Genomic DNA, 25,403 nt, shown 5'->3' with positions numbered 1-25,403 from the left:
CTGCCGTACGAGGCGACAACAACTAGCTGCAGCTAATTCTGGGATGCCTGGAGCAGAACACGTCAAGGTCGACGGGTATGGGTAGTTCCCCATCTGGTAAACTATTTTTCTAAAGTGCTCTGTCACCTGCTAGGCAGCAGAAAAGTAACTATCACGCACGATTCGGGCGTCTCTTACTCTATAAAAGAAGTTGCTACGGAACAAGAGCTATTTTGTGATGTATGACCCGAATCGCAGTTGTACGATACATGTATACCTGACAACCTTCAAAAATAGAATACCAGGGCATTCAATTTTAAAAATCATGAAGTACGAATGTTCAGAAATCGCGGTTCATTCCAGCATAATCCCCTATGCCGTCATAAAGCAATATAACGGTTGCAACAACACAACTCAAAAACTAGAAGTACCCAAAATGCTGATTCCATAGCCCTTACCTGTAGTGATGCCCAAGGCAATCGGTACTAGGTTGTGATAATTTTTTTTTTGTTTCAAGAAAAAAGAAGTATGACAGCTGTAAAACACTGTCCGCCATATTGTTTTGTGAGATACACATGCAAATTGTAAACAGTCTCGCCGACAGGCTCTCGGGCGTATTTTGGAATTCTGACAAAACCGCTTCTTCACCAAGTTTCAGGGGTAGAATCTGTACTATTTCTGCATTAAACCCACCACATTCGGCTGCAAGAAGCTATTCTTAGAGCAGTGCAGAACGCAGCAGTGGGAAGATGACGTAATGAGGTGTGAGGTATCGGTGACAAATGGTTTATTCGGTACGTGTATGGTGGGAAAGACCGCCTAAATTGTGGTCCTCCTCCGCGATTGGCTGCTACGTTCAGAAATAGGACGCCAAAATGATAAATTTCTGTTATTAATATTAGAAAACTAAACAGTGAGATTACCTGTCTTTCATATAAAAGCATCTCTCAATAGCATTAATAGTAATTCCATTCTTTCAAAAGCGTTAATTACCAGCAGAACGACAAACAGTTGCTAAATGTAAAAGCAGACGAGGCACTTCGGAGACCTTCGGATCGCGAGTAACTTGGATGGCGGGCGAAGTGGTTCGGCAGTAAGATCAGAGCTGGTTCGGCAATCTCGGAAGACAAAGATGTGGTCTACCTTGGTTCGTATCGGTTTAGGAGTTAATTAACAGTCTCTCGTTATTTGGATATGTAATTGAGAATAGTTCGATAGTAATTACGCAAATACGCAGTTTATTATTTTGTTTATTTTATATTAAAGTGTGAAGAACGAAAATTATTTATGATTCGTAAAGGGGGATATAATTCTGCAGTTTCTCGTCTTCTGCTAATAAAAAGTGAGTGGCATCCCATACAAACAAACTTATTGAACTGCAGGTTGGTGAACGTTATTCAGAACTTACGCATTCCTCAGGGTCGTGGAAGTAAATAGGCACCTCGTGTGTACTGCAATCTTAGTTAAAATGAGATCAGTGACACGTCATCTGTGGTAACACCGAGGTGGTATGAAGGGAGGAAATTTGCGAATATCATATACACGTAGAATCCTCCCACTAGCGATCTCGATATCTCTCTCTTCCAACTACCGTAAATCTACTTTCTCCTCATAAAATTTAAGACATTATATGACAGGATTTTTAAAGCCAGCTGATACTACTTATTTCCAAGAAAACCATGTCATTAAAGAAAGCTGTAATTTATTCACAATATTTAACTCTTAGTTATGTAGCTTATTACTATTCAGTTATACTTAAATATATATAGCCGCTTACAGAAAAATACAGCATTCCAGGGATTCAGGGAAGAAAATAACAATCATAACCTCCGCCCCAAAAATTTATACCGATTATAAAAACGTTGAATAATAGGCGACTTCACTTACGCACAATGACAACACAGAAACACAAATCCAAGCACAACAGCACATTGACCAATACGAGTATACATTACTTAAAAAATTGCGCGGTAAAGGAGAAAAAGAACAATCGATATACAGGTCGCACCCGACTTCCTGGTTTCTATAAACTTTGATACGAATATCGATTAAAAATGACTAATTAACTTCCGAAGACTGGTCAGTAAAACAGACTGGGATTTTCAAAACAAATGTCTTAGGTTTGACGATGTTGTTGTTGTTGTCTTCAGTCCTGAGACTGGTTTGATGCAGCTCTCCATGCTACTCTATCCTGTGCAAGCTTCTTCATCTCCAAGCTTCTTCATATCTTTGACGATAACAACTTAAAAATCTGGAAAAATAATGGAGTAATCGGGAGGCGGGAGAAAAAGTGTAAAAAGGGAGTATCCCACCTTTGCCAGATACAGTACGTATTATATGTCTTCTGTTTTATAAATTATGGAGCATTTTCTTTAATATGAAATACGCAGAAGTGCAGAATAAATCTTAATCTTTTTACCCACCAAGAAAATCACCATAGTACGTGCGCCTGTTCCTTGTCTTTCTAAGATCTGTCGAAAAATAAAAGCATATTTTCTGCACGTTTGGATGAGATAGGTTTGTTCAGCGATGTCTAACGAATCCAGTGTGTGTGTGTCCCTTTAACAAAATTCTTCTCCAGTATTTCCGCTCGTGTTGAGAACAATTTCACGGGTCGCTCGTAAATTTTAAGGTTCGCACGCGTCGTTTTAGACTTTTTAAATACAACACCTTTTTACTACAGATTTATTGTGAAATAAAGTCGGCGAGTCACTGTATAATTTATTGTGATTACCTGACATCGTCAGTGAAGCAGGAGACGATCTTCTATATTTGTTAGTCTAGAACACTTTAGTGCCTAGATCGCAGGTCTTGTTACACAGACAACCAGCAACCAGTTTCAGCCAGTTCAATGGTAATCTTCAAATCCATAGTCACTGAACTTGCAACATCTTAGACATTGTATCGAGTGCTGAGCACATTCACGTTGTGGGGAAAAAAAGACTGAATCCTATGTGTATGATGATCGTACACTCTTTTAGATAATAACCATAAGCAATATAACACGGCATCGTGCATGACATGGGAAAGTTTATCTGTTTCCGTCAGCGGGACAATTTCAACCGGTTCCCAGGTCATGCAGGATGGTGTGTTACATTGTTTATGTGGTTATTATCTAAGAAAGTGCAAGATCATCATATATACGGGATTCTGCTTATAATTTTTTTTTTTTTTTTTTTTTTTTTTTTTTTTTTTTTTTTTTGCCTTACGTGAGAGTACTCAGCATCCCATACAATGTCTAATGGGTTGTGAGCTCTGTTACTATGGATCCGAAGAAGGATATTAGACTCTTATGTACAATTTATGTTGCAAATTGTGCTACAGTCTCGGTAAAGAGAATGAAGTGACAGACATCCTTGTTACCAAATGAATGTTATTCGCATAGTTTTAACTGAAACATTAATGATACTCTGAAAGCATTCCTAATGTAGGTTTTAGTATCCCCGCCAGCGAATATCACGATGGGCGCAGACGAGCGGGCGTGGGTAACACAGCAGGATAGTGTGCAAACAAGCCATGGCGGGCGCACGCGACACATTCTACGGGCAGACCCGCTGGCGGAGGTGTTTACCTGCGGGCGGTAGTAGGCTGGGCGTGTGCTGTGGCGTGTGCTTAGCAGTTAGCGGTCTGCGCGCTTTCTTCCCGCGCTCGTCCCTACGTGGGTACAGACACACTGCTTCCCGTAAATCGACTCACACGGCGATTTGGTTTCCCTCGCACGGGGTTCTGTTCCCTATTATCGAGCCACCGTCGGCCCGTGATGTATCTCCTCGCCCCCGTAGTGAGTCGGCGCTGTCACGACCGTGCGGATACTACATACGTGTATTAATCTTACGCTCTACCATTAAATTTTCATTCGCAAAGATGACGTTTATTTACTTTCGTTTACCTGATATCACCCATCTGGGCACAGCGGTATACAAAACATGTCAGCTATAGCGAATGCCAATATGTGTGGTATTTCTCAGAAATGTTACATTGCACTGATCCGATCATAACCTTCAATTACACAATGTCTGAGAGTGACAGCATTGATAATAACGAATGTAGAATCACAGAACAGGAAGTGATCCACTCCATTCAAAAGCTCAAAAACAGCAAGGCAGCAGCCAAGGACCAGGTATCAGCAGAGATGTTAAAAGGGGGCGGAAGCAAACTACACAAAGAAATTTATAACCTTATCACAACTTACGACAGGGAGATACTCTTTCATGTGTCCTCTTCAACCTTGCATTAGAGAAAGTGGTTCGGGAGAGTAATTTACATCTATACAATGGTCTCCGATTCGAACACACTGAAGTGAAACTCCTGGCTTATGTAAATGATATAGTGTTGCTGAGTGAAACTGAAGAAGAACTGAAAGACATGTACAGATCTCTCAGGTACAGCGCCAGCAAAATCGGGCTTTTGATTAACCAAGAGAAAACCGAATATATGGAAATAGGTGGAGTCATAAACCCAAATCCTTACTTTGAAACTGACCAACATTCTAAATTCAGAAAAGTTCCACAGTTTAAATACCTTGGATCACGTTTCAACAGTAAAAATATCATAACAATGGATACAAATGAAAGAATAGCCTCAGGATCAACATGTCTGTACTCACTAAGCGACCCACTCAAAAGTAAAGCTTTGTCAATCACCACAAAGATGAAGATATACAACACTATCATCTGCCCCGTAGTACTGTACAGTTCATAAAGCTGGACGCTTACAAAGAATAAAAGAGAAAAACTGAATGTTTTCGAAAGAAAAATAATGAGAAAAATTTGGGGACCTGTGCTGGAGAATGGCGTATCGAGAATTCGAAAGAACAATGAAATTTATCAGTTAACGAAGCAACCCAATATCATCCAGAAATTAAAAAGGAGGAGACTGCAATGGGCTGGACACGTGCCAAGAATGGAGAACAACAGAATCACCAAAAATCATTTGAAGGAACTCTCCTGGCAACAAGACCATTGGGCCGACCTCGTACAAGGTGGAAAGATGACATAGAGAAGGACATCGCAGCATTAGGAATTTCTGCAGGGTGGAGAGAGGCTGCGAGAGATAGAAGGCGGTGGAAGCAGATCGTGGTCTGTCTACAGGGCCTGTGATCGCTGAGGAGAAGAAGAAGAAGAATTATAGATGTGTGACGATTCATTGGAAGCGTGGAAGTTAGTTTGGTTTCCGTTGTAATACTGCGAACGAGTCAAAACGTTGACAACTGTCCATCGCGAGACTAAATGTCGCCTGTTGGCACTGCGGGAACGTGACACGGTAAGGAAAGTGCACAGGCGGAGAAGAGACGAAAGGGGACTCATTCTAGCGACGATACGGGCCACATGGGGAAGTCCACAGCAATAAGCGACTTTGACAAAGGGTAGATTGGCATGACTTGGCGCATGGGAACGAGGACCTCTGAAACGAGGATGCTGGTCAGCTGTTCGCCTGCTACAGTCGTGATCATCTGTGGAGGTGACTGATGGAGGGTGGAACCACGAACTGGCGACAAGGTGTTGGACGTCCACGTCTCACCACAGAACGTCGAGGCTTGCCCATTCCGTGAGGAATTACACTGATGATCCAAAACATTATGACCACCTGCTTGATAGGTTGTTTGCCCGACTTTCGAACGAAATACATCACTGATTCTGCATATCACGGATCCGACAGTTTGTTGGTAGATGTGGCATTAGATGTCTACGCACACGTCATACAACTCGCGTAAATAACGGGCCGCTGATTTGCGTACGCGGTGATAGCGCCCGATAGCAATCCGGGTTCTACAGGATTTATCCGGGTTCTACAGGATTTATATCAGGCGAACTTGATCACCCTAGAATACTCTTCAAACCACTGTAGCACGGTTCCGGCTCCGAGACACGGCCAATTATATCGCTGAAAGATGACATCATCGTCGGGGAAGACATCAAGCTTGAAGGGAAGCAGGTGGTTCTCGGCTGTCAGCGCGTCTTTGATTACTGCCACAGGTCCCATGGAAGCGCAGGACAATGTCTCCCGTAGCATGATCCTGCTCCCACCAGCCTTCGTCCGTGGCGCGCTGCACGTTTCGAGCCGTCGTTCACCTCGAAGAATGCGTTTGTTGAGACGACCATCGACTTAATGTAGAAAAAACGTGATTCACCGGACGAGCTGACGCGTTTCCGTTGACCGTCTGTCGAATCCCGATGGTCTCGGACCTACTGCAATCGTAATTGACGTCGTCGTTTGGTCATCTGAACACACGGGGGTACTCTGCTGCAGACCTTCACATTCAACAATTTACGATGAACGGTGTGCTCCGAAACACTTGTGCGTGACGCATCAGCAGTGCGGTATTTCGGCAGAGATGCCACACATCACCAACTGTCCTATTTTACACAGCAGACAAGCCTCCAAACCTCAAGTTCTGTGAAGGGTCAAGGGCGTTCTACCATTTAGTGCCAAGTGCTAGTTCCAGAGTTGCCACACATCGCCAACTGTCCTATTTTACACAGCAGACAAGCCTAAAACCTCAAGTTCTGTGAAGGGTCAAGGACGTCCTACCATTTAGCACCTAGTGGTAGTTCAATGTCCTACTGCTGCTTTCCGTAGATGCCCACGACAGTAGCACGCGAACGTTCGACCAGCTTCGCCGTTTCGCAGGCTCTGCGTAATAATAGTCTGCACTTTGTCAAAGTCGCTTATTTCAAAGGATTTTCCCATTTGTAGCCCTTATCTTCGCTAGGATGATCCTTCGTCCGTGTCTGCTCCGTTTACATACTTCCGTTACCGCTTAAGGTACCCGCAACGCCACCAAGCCGCAGCCAAGGTCGCGGTGCGCAGTGGTCATAATGTTTTGGATTATCAGTGTATACACGGGGATCTGTGGCAGGTCTGATGACAGTGTACAATGCTGGCTCAGGACGGACGAGTGTTTTGAACCACACCGTTCAGTGCTCCGCAGCCCCTATATGCTCCTGAACCGACGACATCGTTTATTACGAGTACCTTGGTAGGGAACGGGATGATCGAGACTGGACTGCAGATCAATAGAAACGGATCTCCTGGTCGGATGAATCACGATCCTTCTTACACAAGGTCGACGGTCGTGACGGATACACCGTCATCCAGGCTCACGTGTGTTCGAAACATTCACCGCACTACGGACACAGTCCAGTGTCAACAGTATTGTGCAAAGGGAACATTCACCTGAGCTCTCATGGGACTTGTGGTAATAATCGAAGGCACAATGAAGCACTGAACTAAGTAAACATTATTGGGAAGTATCCGCATCCCTCCATGCTTTATGTCTTCCCCGACGACGACGGCGTCTTCGAGCGTGGTAACTGTCCGTATCACAAGACCAGAATCGTCCAACAGTGGATTGAGGAGCGTGATAGTGAACTCACGTTAATTTCTTGACCACCAAATTCGCCTTATGTCAACATGATGCAACACATCTGGGACGCTATACGGTGCCAATTCTGCGTCCACATATCACCGGCGCGTGACTCAAGAGTACTGTGTGACCTATGTGTAGACATTTGGTGCCACACAGGGTACTTCGGATATCTACCAAGGACTTACAAATGAATACTTTACTGGCCATTAAAATTGCTAAACCACGAAGATGACGTGCTACAGACGCGAAATTTAACGACAGGAAGAAGATACTGTGATATGCAAATGATTAGCTTTTCAGAGCATTCACATAAGGTTGGCGCCGGTAGCGACACCTACAACGTGAGGAAAGTTTCCAAGCGATTTCTCATACACAAACAGCAGTTGATCGGCGTTGCCTGGTGAAACGTTGTTGTGATGCCGCGTCTAAGGAGCAGAAATGTGTACCATCAGTTTTCCGACTTTGATAAAGGTCGGATTGTAGCCTATCGCGATTGCGGTTTATCGTATCGCGACACGGCTGCTCGCGTTGATCGAGATCCGATGACTGTTAGCAGAATATGGAATCCGTGGGTTCAGGGGGGTAATACGGAACGTCGTGCTGGATCCCAACGGCCTCGTATCACTAGCAGTCGAGATGACAGGCATCTTATCCGCATGGCTGTAACCGATCGTGCAGCCACGTCTCGATCCCTGAGTCAACAGATGGGGACGTTTGCAAAACAACAACCATCTGCACGAACAGTTCGACGACGTTTGCAGCAGCACGGACTATCAGCTCGGAGACTATGGCTGCGGTTACCCTTGACGCTGCATCACAGACAGGAGCGCCTGCGATGGTGTACTCAACGACGAACCTGGGTGCAAGAATGGCAAAACGTCATTTTTTAGGATGAATCCAGGTTCTGTTTACAGCATCATGATGGTCGCATCCGTGTTTGGCGACATCGCGGTAAACGCACATTGGAAGCGTATATTCGTCATCGTCATACTCCCGTATCACCCGGCGTGATGTTATGGGGTGCCATTGGTTACACGTCTCGGTCACCTATCGTTCGCATTGACGGCACTTTGGACACTGGACGTTACATTTCAAATGTGTTACGATCCGTGGCTCTACCCTTCATTCGATCCCTGTGAAACCCTACATTTCAGCAGGATAATGCACGACCGCATGTTGCAGGTCCTGCACGGGCCTTTCTGGATACAGAAAATGTTCGACTGCTGCCCTGGCCAGCACATTCTTCAGATCTCTTGCCAATTGAAAACGTCTGGTCAATGGTGGCCGAGCAACTGGCTCGTCACAATACGCCAGTCAGTACTCTTGATGAACTGTGGTATCGTGTTGAAGCTACATGGGCAGCTGTACCTGTACATGCCATCCAAGCTCTGTTTGACTCAATGGCCAGGCGTATGAAGGCCGTTATTACCGTCAGAGGTGGTTGTTCTGGGTACTGATTTCTCAGGATTTATGCACCCAAATTGCGTGAAAATGTAATCACATGTCAGTTCTAGTATAATATATTTGTCCAATGAATACCCGTTTTTCATCTGCATTTCTTCTTGGTGTAGCAATTTTAATGGCCAGTGGTGTAGCTGGAGTGAAAGGAATGGAAACGATCTGAGAAAAAGATAGGAAGGAAATAATGAATTTCAGACGCACAGGGCATTGGGGCAATGGAACGGCGAGAGTTGAAAATTTGTGCTGGGCAGGGACTCGAACCCGAATGCTCCGCTTCTCTAGAACGGTTACCTTACCCGCCTCAGCCATGCGGACTCACTTTCTGTCATATCCAAATTTCGTACTTCCCGCTCGCCACACCGGAACGACTCCCGCCCGTTAACCCCCTACTTGCAGATTTCTGATACCCGCAAGATTCAGACTTGGGTGTGCATCCTCACTGAAACTTTTTCACCAAACGTCACTCATATCCATAATTCAATGGGCGCAACGACTGCCTGATGAAAATGTTTCATTGCGGATGGACAATCAACATCCGAACTCCTACGGGAATCAGAACTCTGCGAGTACGGGGATGAAAGGGCGGGAGTCGTTGCAGTGCGGTGAGCGGGAAGTTGGGAATTTGAATCTGATGGAAAGCGTGTCCGCATGGGTGAGTCGGTTACGGTAACCCTCTCGCCGTTGTATTGCAGCAATGACGTGTCCGGCTGGAAGTCGTTACTTACTTCGTATCTTTTTCCATCCCGTTTCCTTTCCATTCCTCTCACAACAACTAGCCTATTTATGTACATGTCTCGCCTGATTCATCGCGAGTGGTGTCTGTTCTGTAGTACATGACAGACGGAGCTGACACCACTCACATCTACAAAACGAAGGACCTGTTGAATCCACGCCACGCAGAATCGCCGCTCTACTGCGTTACACAGGTGGACCAACGCGCTACTAAACAGTTGCTTTGTCGGTGGCTCAGCGGGCTTCAGTTGCAATCCTCCGTGACTTCTTTCTGTCGCTTATCGCTTGTTTCACCTCTGGCAGTTATTTGTGTGGGTGAAAAATGCAAAGTTGAGCCGTAGGTCGGAGTGAACGTTTAACTGTATGTCCCGTAAAATTGACTGGTACGTCATTGCGAAGACCGGAGGAAGGGAAGGACGACTTCCATTCACAATTTGAGACTACCTCCAGTTTTCTTGGTACCTCACTGTAATGCCGAGCTAAGTAAACTGTACCGTCTTCTTTGTACTCTACAGCCTACAGTTACTTGTTTTAAGACCTACATTCCATAACCTACAACAGAAACTGCTAAATTACACTTCGGTCCGCACATATAACGCATTGCTCATTAAGGTAGATACTGTATGGGTAATTACCCCGTCCCCGTTGAGGAAAAATACAGACAGCCTGACTATGATAGCAAATTACAATGTGGGCTGTCGAGGGGTACAGAAAACGAAATTCATGATGTATTAGTGACTGGGAAACAGTGGTGCGGTACTTCCGTCGTACATTTGCAGGATTTGCTGCGCAATTTCTACGATCCTGGCGAGTTTACATAAAGGAAGGGGCAGTAACTACTCTTGACACGGTAAAGAAACCACACTAAATTCCCGAGATCTTCCACGCTCAATGTAAAAACTGTTCACTAATATAGTCCCTACAAATGATCCAGTTATTGGTCACCAGCAAGGCATCCCAGTGTTGATGTGGACGGTGGGAGTATGTGTGATTTATCTTTGCGTGCTGCGTCACTTCGATAACCCTAGTCTTCGTAAAACGTAATCCTTTGAGAAGCTTAGAGCTTATCGCTACTTGCCGTTTTAACTTTGTATGCGTCGGCCGGGATTACTCCAGAAGATGCACACTTGGACGTTAAACATCTCCATTCACGGAATGGTAGCTACACCAATGGAGGAAAAGAACAGTATAAAGACTTCGGCGCATATTTCTTTCTATCAATGATGCACTGCGTCATGTGTGTATCACATTGCGGGAATCTGAATGCCCCCTTTGAGAACAGCTCACTTGGTGTAATGAAGAGGCATGAGAAAATCTCGGGAATAAGTTCGCACTTCGATTTTCAATATATCGTTTTCAAAATATTTTTTCTCGTGAAATACTTAGCATTTCAGTATTATAAATAGTGTCATCCACTTGAAACAGAAGAAATCTGCAATATTGCTGCCGTTGTATTCATATTTTTTACAACTACTATACTAGGTGCAGAAAGTACTGTAGTACCGTTTGAAAAAGCGAAGTTGATACCGATAACTCTTTCGTTAATGTAGTTATGAGAAGAGACTGTACGCCAATGACTGAGGACTTTTTCACAAATTATCTCGTGAAAACAAAATCACGCCTTAAACGGTACAGGGAATATCTGAGGTGAACAGCATAGCTGAATGACCCTGTAAATCGATGAAGTAGTCAGAAAACAGACGCAAAAATGAATTACACATTTATAAACACAATATTATTCGGAGACGATGTATTTACTCTGTGAGGGGCACTCAGATGAAGACAGACGGAAAAAGAGTAAGTAAACCGTTTATTATTTCAAAAGTAATCGCCATAACTGTTAACGCATTTCTCCTGCTATGAGAGAAGACGGTTAATGCCTTCTTGGAGAAATGTTTGCAAGCGGAATAATGATCGTACACTGGCGCGCACCTCTTTGCCTGAGGCAAACAGAAGGCCACAAATTTCTTTCTTCAAGGCTGCAAAGATATGACAATAGCCGGGGAGAGATCGGGACTTTATGGAGGATGCGTAAGGGAAACTTCTGCAGCGTAGTCGCAAGAACCTTGGCTACATGTGGGCCAAGTGCATAAGAATCGGAATAAAAAGTGCAAAATAATTTCCCCTAGCCCCGAATAGATTACAAACCGTATACAGGTAGTGCTGCAAATTTGTGATTTGAATTTTTAATAGCTATGAAAATACTTGTAAGATTTAAAAATAAAGAAACTTAAGGCAGATGCAACATCAGGGAGGTGAACTATTCATGTATCAATTATATACTGCAACGGCCCCTCGTGTTTCGTTATAAATCTTACAAGTACTTTCATAGCTATGACAAATTCACAGTCACGAATTTTCAGGACTATCTGTATGGGGGTAAGGCATCTGTCGAGGGATGAGTGAAATTATTTTATATTTTTTAGTCCAATTAAAAAACGTGGTACTCCGTCTTCAGGCCACGAGTGGTCTATCGGAACCATCCGACCGCCGTGTCATCCTCAGAGGAGGATCGGATAGGAGGGGCGTGAGGTCAGCACACCGCTCTCCCGGTCGTTACGATGGTATTCTTGACCGAAGCCGTTACTACTCGGTCGAGTAGCTCCTCAATTGACATCACGAGGCTGAGTGCACCCCGAAAAATGGCAACAGCGCATGGCGGCCTGGATGGTCACCCATCCAAGTGCCGACCACGCCCGGCAGCGCTTAACTTCGGTGATCTCACGGGAACCGGTGTATCCACTGCGGCAAGGCCGTTGCCCACGAAAACGTGGTATATTAAACATTTATTGCCGGCCGTTGAGGCCGAGCGGTTCTAGGCGCTTCAGTCTGGAACCGCGCGACCGCGACAGTCGCAGGTTCGAATCCTGCCTCGGGCATGGATGTATGTGACGTCCTTAGGTTAGTTAGGTTTAAGTAGTTCTAAGTTCTAGGGGACTGATGACCTCAGATGTTAAGTCCCATAGTGCTCAGAGCCATTTGAACCATTTTTAAACATTTATTGTTGTTTACATAATTATTTACTACTTTTTAGATTTGTATACCTGAAAATATTCAACTGATTTCAAATATTTTGATGAGAATACAACAGTGATGCGTGGTAGATTTCAGGTTTATTTCGGTTTTTCGTCACCTGTCTCAACCAATATAATGCTTCCTCCTATGTACATGACGCAAAAAGACCATGAAGGTAAAAATCAGTGATTCGAGCTTACATTTGCGACTGGACCAGATAAGGCAGGGGACGGGGGGGGGGGGGGGATGGGAGTGGAATACAAAGTACACGCCACCAACTACCAGGTAGAAGCGAGTTCATATTGCATTGTCATTAACTTCTAAGTTAGGTTTAAAATTTCGAGGCTGCAGGTCATCGGAAATTTAGTTTAAAACCACTGTGACATTTGTACTAGACACACAAGCTCTCTCCATCCCCTCTTCCCTTCTCTCTCTGCTCAGATGCGCCCATCCGCTCGCATATCGCCTGGAACACATTCCGGTACTACCCGCACAATACACCGATCCTGCGGGGCAACCGAAATGCCATGCTTTGCCAATTCTTTTCACCTCCGCTCCCACAGAAGCTAGGTGTATCAGAGAGACAAGAAAGCGCATTATTATTGCATTGTCACCCTGTTCCGAGCTGCATGTAAAATTTAAAGTCTCTGCCTCATCGGTAAGTTGGCATAAAATCAATTGCAAAATCTGTACAGCGAACAGACAAGAAGGCGAACTAACAGAAACGTGGTAAAATAAACAACGCGTTGTGGCGCCACTGACAGCGCGGGGTCCGCGCCATGCGCTGCGTGGATAAGCCGGCTGTACAGAAAACGAGCTTGCGCTCTTCGGAGCTGGTGAGCTCCACGCTGCGTTGCGGCTGTTTGCTCGGCTCGGCTCGGCGGCGGGAAGCGTGCGGCGGGAAGCGTGCAGGGCGGTCAATACGGAGCCGCGCACAGCCGCTCTCGGGCGCCTACACGTGCACACGCCTGCCGTCGCCGTCCGGCTCTAACCAACCGCTCGCCTCCCGTTACCGCGCTCTGCAGCTCGCCTGCTCCACGGACACCGCGCCACCAGGTTGTAATCGGGGTGCTGTTTGTTTAACTCCTTACGTCAGCGTTTACTAAGGGATCGATAAGAGTACCTCATCAAAACAACAGGCGGTTCACCGGGTTAACTGCCGGAGCCGCTAGTATAGTATCTACAGGGTGAAAAGTACGAGTATTTAAACCGACAGACTCTGGGAGGTTGTAGGGGACATCAAAACAAATATTTTTCCCTAATGTCATTTTTTCCTATGAGGATTATTTAAACCGGTGGAGGCCGTATTACGCTCTTAGAGGCCGTATTACGATCTTCAGTTGTTTGACGGCGTATTACGCTCTTCAGTTGTAGGCAACTGCTGTCCACCAGTGTAGTAGTGCATTGTCTCTGTTTACTAATGGAGCGACACACCTGGAGTGAGTACACTGATATGGTTGGTGCGTACTATGTAGCGCACCACAACAGACGAGCTGCACAGCGGGTTTATCAACAGCAATATCCTAATCGCCGTATCCCGCATCATACAACCTTTGCTGCTGTGTACCAACGTCTGCGTGAGTCCGGGTCATTTAGCAGATTACCTGGACAGGGACGCCGTCGCACGGTAAGAAAGCTGCATGTTGGGGAAGCTGCCTTGCAGCATGTGGCGCGGGGTCCTTAATCAGCACTCGTGCAATTGCACGTAACATGGGGACGAATCAGAATGTAAGAACAGTCCGAGAGCACTTGTTACGTCTATTTTACTTACAGCGCGTCCACAACCTGGAACCACTTGATTATCCACCCAGAGCACAGTTTTCGCAGTGGTACCTGGAACAGTGTTAAATGCATCCTACATTGCCATCCTCTGTTTTGTTTACCGATGAAGCAACGTTCGGGCGTGATCGAGTCTTCAGCATGCACGATTCGCATGTTTGGAGTTAGGATAACCCACATGCCGCAGTTACTAGCGCACATCAAGTGCGGTTTCTCGTTAATGTGTGGGTCGGTTTTATTGGGAATTGTTTAATTGGGCCGTATGTGCTACCAAGGCCATTAAATAGCAGGCACTACTACAGTTTTCACGACGGAGCATTACCAGAATTGCTGGAAGACGTCCCGCTCCCTACAAGACAACGCATGTGGTTCCAACATGACGGGGCGCCGGCACATTTCAGTCGTTGTGTGCGTCGATTCCTGGACCGATGGTTCCAAGAAACGTGGATTGGCAGAGGTGGTCCCGTACCATGGCCTGCTCGATCCTCAGATACGAGCCCTCTGGACTTTTTTATTTGGGGAGAGATGCGCAACCTTGTTTACGCAACTCCTGTTGCATCAAAAGAGGATCTGGTTGCCCGGATAGTAGCAGCAGCAGGAACAATTCAGGATACTCCTGCGGTTTTTGCCCGTGTCAGACAGAACATGATCCGACGGTGTAACCTTTGTTTACGTGTCAATGGAGGCATTTTTGAAAATCTACTGTAATTGAAATTGGGTTGTGTTAATATGTTGTCTCTTGGTCACAAAAAATGGAAAAGTGTTTGTTGGTTTATTTAATTTGCCGCCAGAGAAATCTTCCTCTACCGGTTTAAATACTCCTCATAGGAAAAAATGACATTAGGGGAAAATATTTGTTTTGATGTGCCCTACGACCTCCCAGAGTTTGTCGGTTTAAACACTTTTCACCCTGTATACTCTGCAAGTCATCTTACGAGATGTGTGAGAAAAGTAATGAGACTGCTTCTCGACCTACCACAATTAAAAAAGCAACAACAAAAATATTGTATCCTTCAAAGCAGCTCCGTTCGGCAGCTATACACCGCCTGACTCGTCGTTCCTGGTCTTGGTACCAGCGCTGAAAGGCTCGTAGGACCTTGAACATGTCGGTCATATTCGTTTGAATTGTCTCCAGAATGAATTCATTACGTCCTTTAACTTCGTTTTTCAATTTCGAGAAAAAAGTAACTAGGACTCAGATCAGGTGAACAGGTGGGCTGTGCAACGACAGGGATGTCTTTTGAGGTCAAAAATTTCGTGATGGAAGCGGCCGTGTGACATGGGGCGTTGTTATGGGGCAGAATCCACTTATCTGCAATGTCTGGTCCAACTCGATTCCTCTTTTCCTGGGTCTTTCAAGGACACTTTGTAAAACGCTTGGTTGATGATTTGTCCTGGAGGAACAAGTTATACCCCTACTGTAAAGAAAAACATTGTTGTGATCTTCGATTTACACATTAGATATTTTTTTATTTTTGGTCGAGGTGATGTCTCATTGTGCCACTCCCTACTTTGCCCCTTTGTCTCAGGATCTTATCCAAAAACCCAGGATCTGTCACCCGTAACTGAACCATTAGTAGTCATTGGCATTCCTCTCAAGAAGTTCAAAGGGACGCGTTTCCTCGACTGTCCTGCTCAATTGTGAGGTTTTTCGGCACCATTCAATCTCTTCTATTGTACCAACCTGGTACAAGTCCCAGACGGTTGAACAAGTGTTTTTCAAGGTACTTCTTTCGTGGAAGAATTACATGCCCATAAGAGTCTTCCTATAAAACCGAGCGGGTTGTCGCAGTGGTTAGCACAATGCACTCGTATTCGGGGGAATGGCGGTTTAAACCCGCCTCCGGTCATCCTGATTTAGATTTTCCGTGATTTCCCTAAATTGCTTCAGGCAAATGCTGGGATGATTCCTCTGAAAGGACACGGCCGATTCCTTCTCCATCCTTCCATAATCCGAACTTGAGCTCCATCTCCAATGATCTCGTTGTCGGGCGGAACGCTAAACACTAGTCTCCTCCTCTTATGAATCTCAGCTCGCATCTGCTCTTCCTATTACGAGTATTTGATTTAAGCGGTCATTCCATTTTAGGTCGCTCCGCATGATTACTCCTTGGTGTTTTACGGTATTTACTGTTCAAGTGATTTGTCACCAATAGAACAGTTGTACAGTAGTGGATTTCTTCGTCTATACGCAATAAGTCACTTCTTTTTACGTTCAGGATCAACTGCCAGTTCCTACAGCAGCCATTAATCCTCTACAGGTCTTCCTGCAGTTCGCTACCGTCTTCTTATACACAACCACATCACCTGCGAGGAGTCTTACGGAGCTTACGACGTTAACCACTATATCGTTTACAGATATTGTAAACAGTAAAGATTCTTTCACACTTTCTTGAGGTTCACCTGAAATTACCTTTGCAGCTTCGATTTTGTTCCGTTAAAACCGACATGTTGAGTTCTATCTGAAGTCCTGAACCCAGTCACAAACGTGGACCGATACTCAGCAATTTTAAATGGTTGTCACAAACTGTCAAATGCTTTTCTGAATCAAGAAATTATAAAGCTTTTTTGCGGGACATGGTCATGAACCAGATCAAGTTATTTGCTTAGTTAGTCAGTTACATAGATCATCTGAACGGTTTTTTTGTCGAAATGACGGTTCTAGGCGCTTCAGTCTGGAACTGCGTGACCGCTACGGTCGCAGGTTCGAATCCTGCCTCGGGCATGGATGTGTGTGATGTCCTTAGGTTAGTTAGGTTTAAGTAGTTCTAAGCTCTAGGGGACTGATGACCACAGATGTTAAGTCACATAGTGCTCAGAACCATTTGTCGAAATGATGAACGAATCAGTTTACAGGACCTGTATACATAATTAGTGCTGACCTTAATGAACATATCAGTTTATGTCCACTCATGCAGCTACACTTAAAAATGTTTTTTTTTTTTACTGGTCACAAGTTTCTAAGCAGAAATTCTTCAATGGAACAGAAGGAGTTATCCAGGAGAAATGATTTTAAATTAGATTTAAAACTTCTTTCGCTATCTGTGACACATTTTACGTTGCAGGGCAAAAGATCAAAAATTTTTATTGCTGCACATTGAACCCCTCTCTGAGCCACTGACAATATGGTATCCAGTTACCAAATTGACGATCAAGTGTGGTTTCATGCTGTTTCCGACACCTGGTAAGGATGATGTCTGGTACTCTATCTTCATCCTAGCATTAAAACACGAATAATTTAAGTGCGGAAATACAATGAACAAAACTCACTGTTACCAGATAGAGGTACAAGGCATACTCTCTCATCTACGGTAAAATAACAGGGTTGCCAGAGGAACTACGTTTCACCACGCAAATGAGAAGCCTACACAATCCGTGAATGGTATAAGATGGGTTGATACTTGTACAATATGACCCCTCTAATACACATCATATGGTGGCTTATACAATTCAGATGCAGCTCTACATGTAAACAAATTTGAGAGCAATACCAGCGACAGAGATTTTTGTTTTTGGTGGGAGGGGGGGGGGGGGGGGAGGCGGAAGGGAATGAATAGTGGAGTGGAGTTAATGTCAAACAACAAATAAAAAGGTGCACTATTAGATTCTCGTTTCTCCATAAATTTCTTTGGCACCTAACATGACTTAGTGTGTTGATAAAAATGCAAAGTTTCACTGTGATTCGGATTCATCGCCACAGGCACATCGAAAAAAGCGGAGCACCGTATATGCATGTATTCCAGTTTCCTAAAAACCAGTAACCAGTAAAATCCTGATTCTCTAATGAAACGAAAATACGAGTATGGAGCAGTTTCAAACTTCTGATCGCTTTACAAATAAGTTAAAATGTTGATGCTAAGCATGTAACCGACAAAAAGTTTAGAAAATTTTTGCAATTACGTTTAAAGATCGTTGGAAGTCCTTAAATGCTCTCATTATGAAACACTGGCTGAGTATAATCTGGGCAATCTGCGCAAAAGCTAGTTTTTCACGCATGTCAATGTTTATGAAGTCACGTAGTCTACGTGGACACCGCATGCAAAATGTGTTGGGAATAGAGTTAGTAAAGAAATAGTAAATTACAACGGCGTGACCGATGTTGAAGTTTTACTGCAAGAATAGCGAATAAGTATTAGACGATAACCGATAACTTTTTTTTCCTTCTATCATTTTGTGGGGGGTGTCAGCGAGAAAAAGTGTCGTGAAGGTTTGCAATTTTGTTGGAAGTCGCTAAGAGCTCTCGTTCTCAAATACTGGATGAGTGTAGTCGAGGTAATTTAAGCTTACTGAGTTACGCTGACTCAAGACAAATGCATAGTTTCTAACTGCAATACTCGCCGTAATGTGTTAAAAGACTAACATAAGTTTATACCTCTTAATGAGTAGGTTATGACAGCATTTAATTTTTTTTAATTAGGTCCAATAATTACGCTAAATACGAGGTGATACCCAAAAGTTCCCGGAATACCCGAATAAATAAAGTCACCCTTTATCCAGATCTTGTTTGTCACCATAACCTACAAAGTACTCCACTTGAGAGATGCATACATCGTTCCTAGTTGTTTCCATGATCCGAAAGATCGTTGGAATGCAGTTTTCATGAGCCTATTTAGTACCAATTGCGATTCTGTTCCAATTTACTAAACTGTGTGAAACATTCGGCTCTTTAACTTGAGTTTCAGTCTGAACAAATTAAAAAAAAGTCACACGGTGAATATAGCGGATGAGGAACAACTGGCATTTTGTTTTTTGTTACAAACTCAGCGTAACATTCCTAGATGGTTTGCCTACCATCGCCAAATCACGTATTCCGAACGGCATCTGTATCCTCAGGAGCAATGCCGGCCATGGCTGCCATCTTGAAAACTTTTAAAACAGCTTACGTTTGACTGTGACCTATGGCGACTTCTCCAAATGCTTCAGCACGTCATGCGTTTAGTAGCGATTCTCCGAGACTAAAACAAACGTTTATGTTCACACGTTGTTCCCGTACAACTATCTTCGTCAGTTTCGCACGACACACAACGCACGAAAATTGGAAAATGAGCAGAAAAACTACACGTGACAACCTTTGAGAAAGCCGCTTGAGACACACACTCTCAAAGGATACATAAGGTATCATCAGGTGGCGTTTCGTCGTATTAACTGGACTTCACCAACTACTCACATATTCCGGGAACATTCGGGTAGCACTTCGTAACGAAAATCAAATTTTTGTTGTCCCTAGAAGCTCTCAGATAGGCAACCTCCAACAGGTATCGGCTTTCGTATTGGCCGCTTAGTATACAGATGAGCCACCTGAACCATGGAGTGATGTAAGGATTTCGAATTAGACCACTGGCCTATGAGACTGAAGTTTTTAAGTGGCGTTTCTTCTGAAAGACTCGGTGTATGCGCCTCCCCTTGCAACAACTCTGTGTGAACTGCGAGACCGCACAGTGACACCAGTGGATACAACAGCTACAGACATGCTCACAAACGTATGGGGCGAGTTTGACAACCATCTGGATGTTGTCGTGCTTCCGGTGGAGGGCGCATTGAATATTTATGAAAACTAAATGAAAACTTAGATCCTTAACGCAAAATCGTAAGGCTGTGCACGTAGAAGATGTAGCTTCGTAAAGTCGGATAGTTCTTTCGAAATCAAAAACTTCTCTGTCCTGCGCGGAAGATGAGATTCAGCCCAATTTTCTATCTTCACCAATACATAAAATACAGTGGGAGATTCGATGAATATTTTTGAACCACCCTGTGTATCAACGTCAAGCGTGTCTGCAGTGCCACAGTGTTTCTTGAAGGAGCCCACACACAGCAATTTTTCAAAAGGAAGTGTATTTCCCAAGGCACATTGTTACTGTTTTCTTCCACTACCTTCACAAAGAAGATGAGTTTGGGAGTCAATGTCTCGTGGACAACGAAATCGAGACGCAATATAAACGGACACTGGACAAGGATGAAATTGGAAGCGAGCTTTGTGAAGAAACCACGACGGTATTCATCCACGTGATTTGGCGAATCTGAGGAAAACTAACATAATGTGGCCGTGCCAAAATTTAAACCCTACTGCTCATGTCTATAAGTCCGAGTCAATTATTGTGTCCGGTGCAAATTATTCAGGTTGTCGCTCTTAAGGTGGGGTCCTCTGTTTTTAACAGCCCGTGATACTGACGGATTACAACAGTAAAATGCAAATGATTTGATTTATCTCAATCTATTTGATAACATAGAAAAGTTTGATCTAAGAACATTTTTAAAGAATAAAGTTGTGCACATTTCCAATTACATTTCGAATATCTTGAAAAGGTGAATATAACGTTTGTGAATACTTAAACTGGTATATTTTGCAAATACAGCTGTGAAACAAGTTCACTGCAATAACACAGTCTGTCGGTCTTCATTGTTACGTAAGCATCATAAAAGATATTCTGGACTATATGTAAGCAGTGCCGACTTGACACTGTTGGTTTCCAGAGATACTAGGGTTGAAATTCACTCACGAGGAAAATACAGACACTTCTGTAATTCCTATGAAAGCAACTGAACTGCTACGTGTATCGACAGCCTAGGCACTGAGACATTTCCCAATCAGCAAATAACGGTTTTTTTTCCACATCAGCCTGCGTCAGTGACGACAAGGGGACGATTCTGAACTGTGCCACTGAGAGTATCGTTATGGGATGACTGTGTGCAACAACGATACGTCTTCCTGTTTTTATTGTCATTCCGTTCAAAAAATGTCGCTTCTGTGGAGATGGATTAACGAATAGCAACGTACCTGTCCAGGTCGATGCAGTACGACTGAATTTCTTTTCGCGAAGATATCACACAACTTTGCACTTCTTCGAACATATTGGGAACACGGTCGTATCTGAAACTTACGTGCAAGCTCCACTGGCGCTCTGTTCGCCAGGTTCTCAGTAGCATGGGCCGCGAAGCGCTCGCTGCAGGCCCACACGCAGCGTTCGGGAATTCTGCTGGCCTCGTTCCATGTTTGCTGCAACTGACAGTCACTAGGCTCGCGTGCGGAATCGTCTCCGCTTGCTCTCTCTCTCTCTCTCTCTCTATGCTGCCACACTGCGTCTCTCGTGCTCTGTCAGCTGTGTACTGCTGATTGAAATCGGAAATTCTTCTGCTCAAGAGTCTCGAGACAACTAATCCAGAATTTCATAAGCTACCTCCAGGGACAGAGAAGGGGTGGATGTGCCAATCACAGTATACTGTTAGACCAAGCACACATTGGGGACGCAGGGTAATGAAGAACAGCGCTTGTTTCTGACACACAGATTCTGTACAGGGGCGTGAGTTGCGGCGCACGGCAGAACAGCACAGTACCTGACATGCGCCACGTATTGTTCGATGCACAGTTTACTGCGCACGCGTACTGAAGAATCTCTCCTGGGCATTTAGAGTCATCCAGCATCTCGGTTTTACGCATGGGTGGTTTAAAGGACCACGAGACACAAGCAGCCGCTTGGGCCGCCGAGTTGAGGAGGAGCCGTACTTTAGGGTAGGTTAGTCCCCAACCAAGGGACATATAACCATCAACAGTGTCATACGGCCTAACGCTCTGAGAAACTACGGAGTGGTTTGGCTTTTTAACACTGGAAACTAACGCACAATCAAGTGATCAGGTACTAAAAGTAATACCTCCTCTTCACTTTCTGATCAAATCCTGGGGATGTGATTTCCTTCCAGTATCACTTATCAAGTTACCTACTACAATCGCTCTATCCGGTGACAGAGTGAGGATTACTATGTCACAGTCGGCACAATTTCATACTCTGATCTACAGGTGCGGTGCAATAATTCTCGGGTAGATAGACATTTAATCAGGGCTTTATGGATTCAAGACTGTTAGTGGCGCAGTGGCTATGGCATTAAACACCAAGAAGAATTTTGATCATCATTAAATTCGGGGGGAACTAGAGGTTCAATAGCCGTCCAGCCAGGTGAATTTAAGTTTCCCTAGATGACATCAAGCGAATACTGGGACGGTGTTTTGAAAAAGTAAAATGTCGGCGTAGATTTCCTGCTCAACGCACTATCGTGCTGTACTCAACAACCTTAATGTCGTCGGGACGTTGAACTCTCTCTTCGTAACCACTTCGTTCCTCTCTTGGCTTGTATATGTTGTGTTTGCTCAGCAGTGTCAGTTAACACGGAACCTTTTCGATTCGGTCTGTGTCAGTGAGCGTCAAATAATTCCAGCGCAATTTCCGAACCAAAGTTGTATTTGTTATACCAATATCTTGAAACTATCACGGCACATCATCTTGAGAAGCATACACAAAAACTGTGGTGCTGCTCTTAACAACTGTAAGCGCGCACGGAGAGTCATATAACTAACAGAAGCGGTTACGCCATTGCTTCTAACTGAAAATCATCAAACACTGCAGGATTTTTGGCACATCCTACTATAATCTGAGATAAAGCATACATTTTACATGCAAACTATTGCCTGTCGAAACAAAGTACATCGAGTGACAGTTCGCATTTGTGATGTTAATTCTGTTTCTCCGATGCCGGGGGATGGCTGGTGAGGGTGGACATAGACTCAAACTTAGATCGAAAGGTTGTGAGACTGTTGCTCATGGTCGCCAAACCCTTGGTTCACACGATAATTAACGTATGCTCTCAGTGTCTGACTAGTATTTGTGTGTTAGTGTCATAGTTACAACTCACTAATCTAATCATTACGTTATCGCGTTGGCTTTCGCGAGTCAAAGAAATCCTTGTAACACACAGCTCATACAGCCTTTTGACCTAGATGGTTACAAAATAGCCCAGAATAGGAATCCTAGTGCAACTTTTACATAGCCTGCGTTTTGTCAAACGTTAACATCCGCTTTCAGTAAAAGGAAGGGAAAAAAAACTTTACACAATCAAGTTTAAGACTACGAACTTTCAGATTGGGAACGAGTGTCTGAATCACCTTCTGTGGACTGAGCTCTCTTGTGAGATTTTATTGTTACTACTTTGCCTGTCGCCCCCTTTTAGCCTGACATACAAAGCAACATCACAAATTTGGAAGACCCTAGCAACTTACGACCTTAGCACTGACCCTGGTACATTATATGTACGAAACAGCACCACCAGATGGAAGATGCAGGCACCGGTTGTAAATGAATTCACAAATGGATGGGTAAAAACAGCGAAGATTATAATCGCTGGTAGCTTGCCAGCAGCACACTTGGAAACTGGCCGTACGTTAATCACGGTGAGATTCTGTCATATTACTTACTGTCCGTTGACTATTTATGGGTACCAGAAGTGGTAATAGATATGCCTACCTTAGGGAGAGCAGGCCCTAACGCACGTGGACCAGAGATTAACTTATCGTTAGTTTGTTATTTGGCTCAACATATAAGCGCTTCATCTCGAGACTGGTTTATTCTTTGTTGCCAGAGTGCGAGGAAGTGACATTTTCACGTCAGCAACAATCAATTTGATCAAATTACGTGGAAAATTTTGAAATAGAAGCAATAATTAAGGCAAAATACAGACTAAACACGCATCCAGCTGCAGGTAGTGATGGATTAACACTAGCAGAAGAGCGTGCACACAAAGGAGGGTAAATAGTAATTACATTACTGTTTTCGAAAACGCTGCCGCCTCTTGCTGAATTTCTGTGGTTGCTTATGTCATTCTATAGTGACTAGCTGCAGGTTGATATACATTTTTTTCTGTCCAAGTGCAATTAAAAACACTATTTTCATAAGACCACCTCAGACAGATGCAACATTTGTTGTTCCACTGATGAGACGATACTAAAATAAAATTCACACATGGTATTCAACATAAGAATCAATTTACTCCTACTATTTTTGAAAACTGTTTGCAAGTCTGGATGGCAGGTATTTATTTTTATGGGTTCAAACTGGCATCGACTGTTCTCTCCTGCACAGATAAACATTTACCCTTAATACATAAAAAGAAATACTCCCCCCTTACTTCATACATATTACGATTTCTATAAATCACTTAATATCCAAAGGAATAAATATAGTTTAAAGATAGTTCCTGTCCCTGAAGCGAGAAAGAGTGTTACACATTTAATCTCTAACTAAAAATGATTCTTCTCTCTTCTAGAAATTACACTGAAATTGTCTTTGAGTTGTGAACCATATGATGCCTTATCTCGGTTTCTGGCGAAAGAAGACATAAAAATCTAAAATGAATTGAACGTAACTAAACAACTTCATTAACAAATAAATTTTTAGCAGTCAACTGTGTTTTTTAATCTGAAAACTTATGAATGTATGCCCTAAACGGTATGTATGACAAAGAAAAAAATGTTACTTTGTTATGCGTGTCAGTACATTTATTTGTGATGGCTAAAAAGTTTGTATGCTTGAAGTCAGTAAAAAAACAAAAAACAAGAGTTGCGAACATCTCTGTAACACATGTATCATGCCACTCCAGCGACAGTGATGCTCAATTTCTTTTTTTTTTTATTAAATTAGATTAAACAGTTCATTTAGCATAAAGTAACGCCTACTGCTCTCTAGTATCAACAAACAATATCATGAAACTCGCCACACAAACAAGGAAATTGTCCATCAAAGCACGATTCCACTGACTCTGTGGTCTTTAAATGTATTTACAACTATTACAATGTGTGTACTAGCAACATGTAAGGGGAACTTACCTTGTGTGCGTACATCCACTGGAAAACCGCTGCAGATGTGCAGAAGATAGAACGCCAGGTACACATACAATATACGCGGAGTTTTCACCATGGTGTTAGACATTATGCTTTTTCTTCCGAAATTCTCATTACTTTAACTGACCTAAGCAAAAATAAAAACGAGCAACCCGTACACCACTACATGTAACTTGTATGCATTGTGGCAAAGCACACTTGAATCGCATTGCCGATGAGGAAACGCTCGATTTACACAACACTCTTTATCCGGGAAGATCCATATAAACACAAGGCTAGTGTTTCTGTGAACCACTTCTCTCGACATTCATTGTGAAGTAAATCCAGCCGCGAAGCCATATGTCAAACACTCAAACATTACCACACTCCAGCTCTTCGTACACTGACTGTAGCGTTGATACGCTA

The 25,403-nt window shown here is 43.8% G+C and overlaps 1 protein-coding gene and 1 pseudogene across 1 annotated transcript in view; both read right to left on the bottom strand.

The window, feature by feature from the left end:
- The window catches only part of LOC124775425, a 629,713-nt gene extending 604,345 nt beyond the window's left edge, over positions 1–25,368 (bottom strand). Inside the window, exon 1 of the mRNA XM_047250258.1 lies at positions 24,984–25,368. Coding sequence (XP_047106214.1) covers positions 24,984–25,086 — 103 coding nt within the window. The 5' untranslated portion in view covers positions 25,087–25,368. The remainder of the gene's footprint in view (positions 1–24,983) is intronic.
- LOC124778670 lies at positions 12,185–12,302 on the bottom strand (annotated as a pseudogene).
- Positions 25,369–25,403: the final 35 nt, after the last annotated feature.

Source organism: Schistocerca piceifrons, chromosome 2 (assembly GCF_021461385.2).
Source record: "Schistocerca piceifrons isolate TAMUIC-IGC-003096 chromosome 2, iqSchPice1.1, whole genome shotgun sequence".
NCBI classification, from domain to species: Eukaryota; Metazoa; Arthropoda; class Insecta; order Orthoptera; family Acrididae; genus Schistocerca; species Schistocerca piceifrons.
This window is presented reverse-complemented; position numbering and strand designations above follow the sequence as displayed.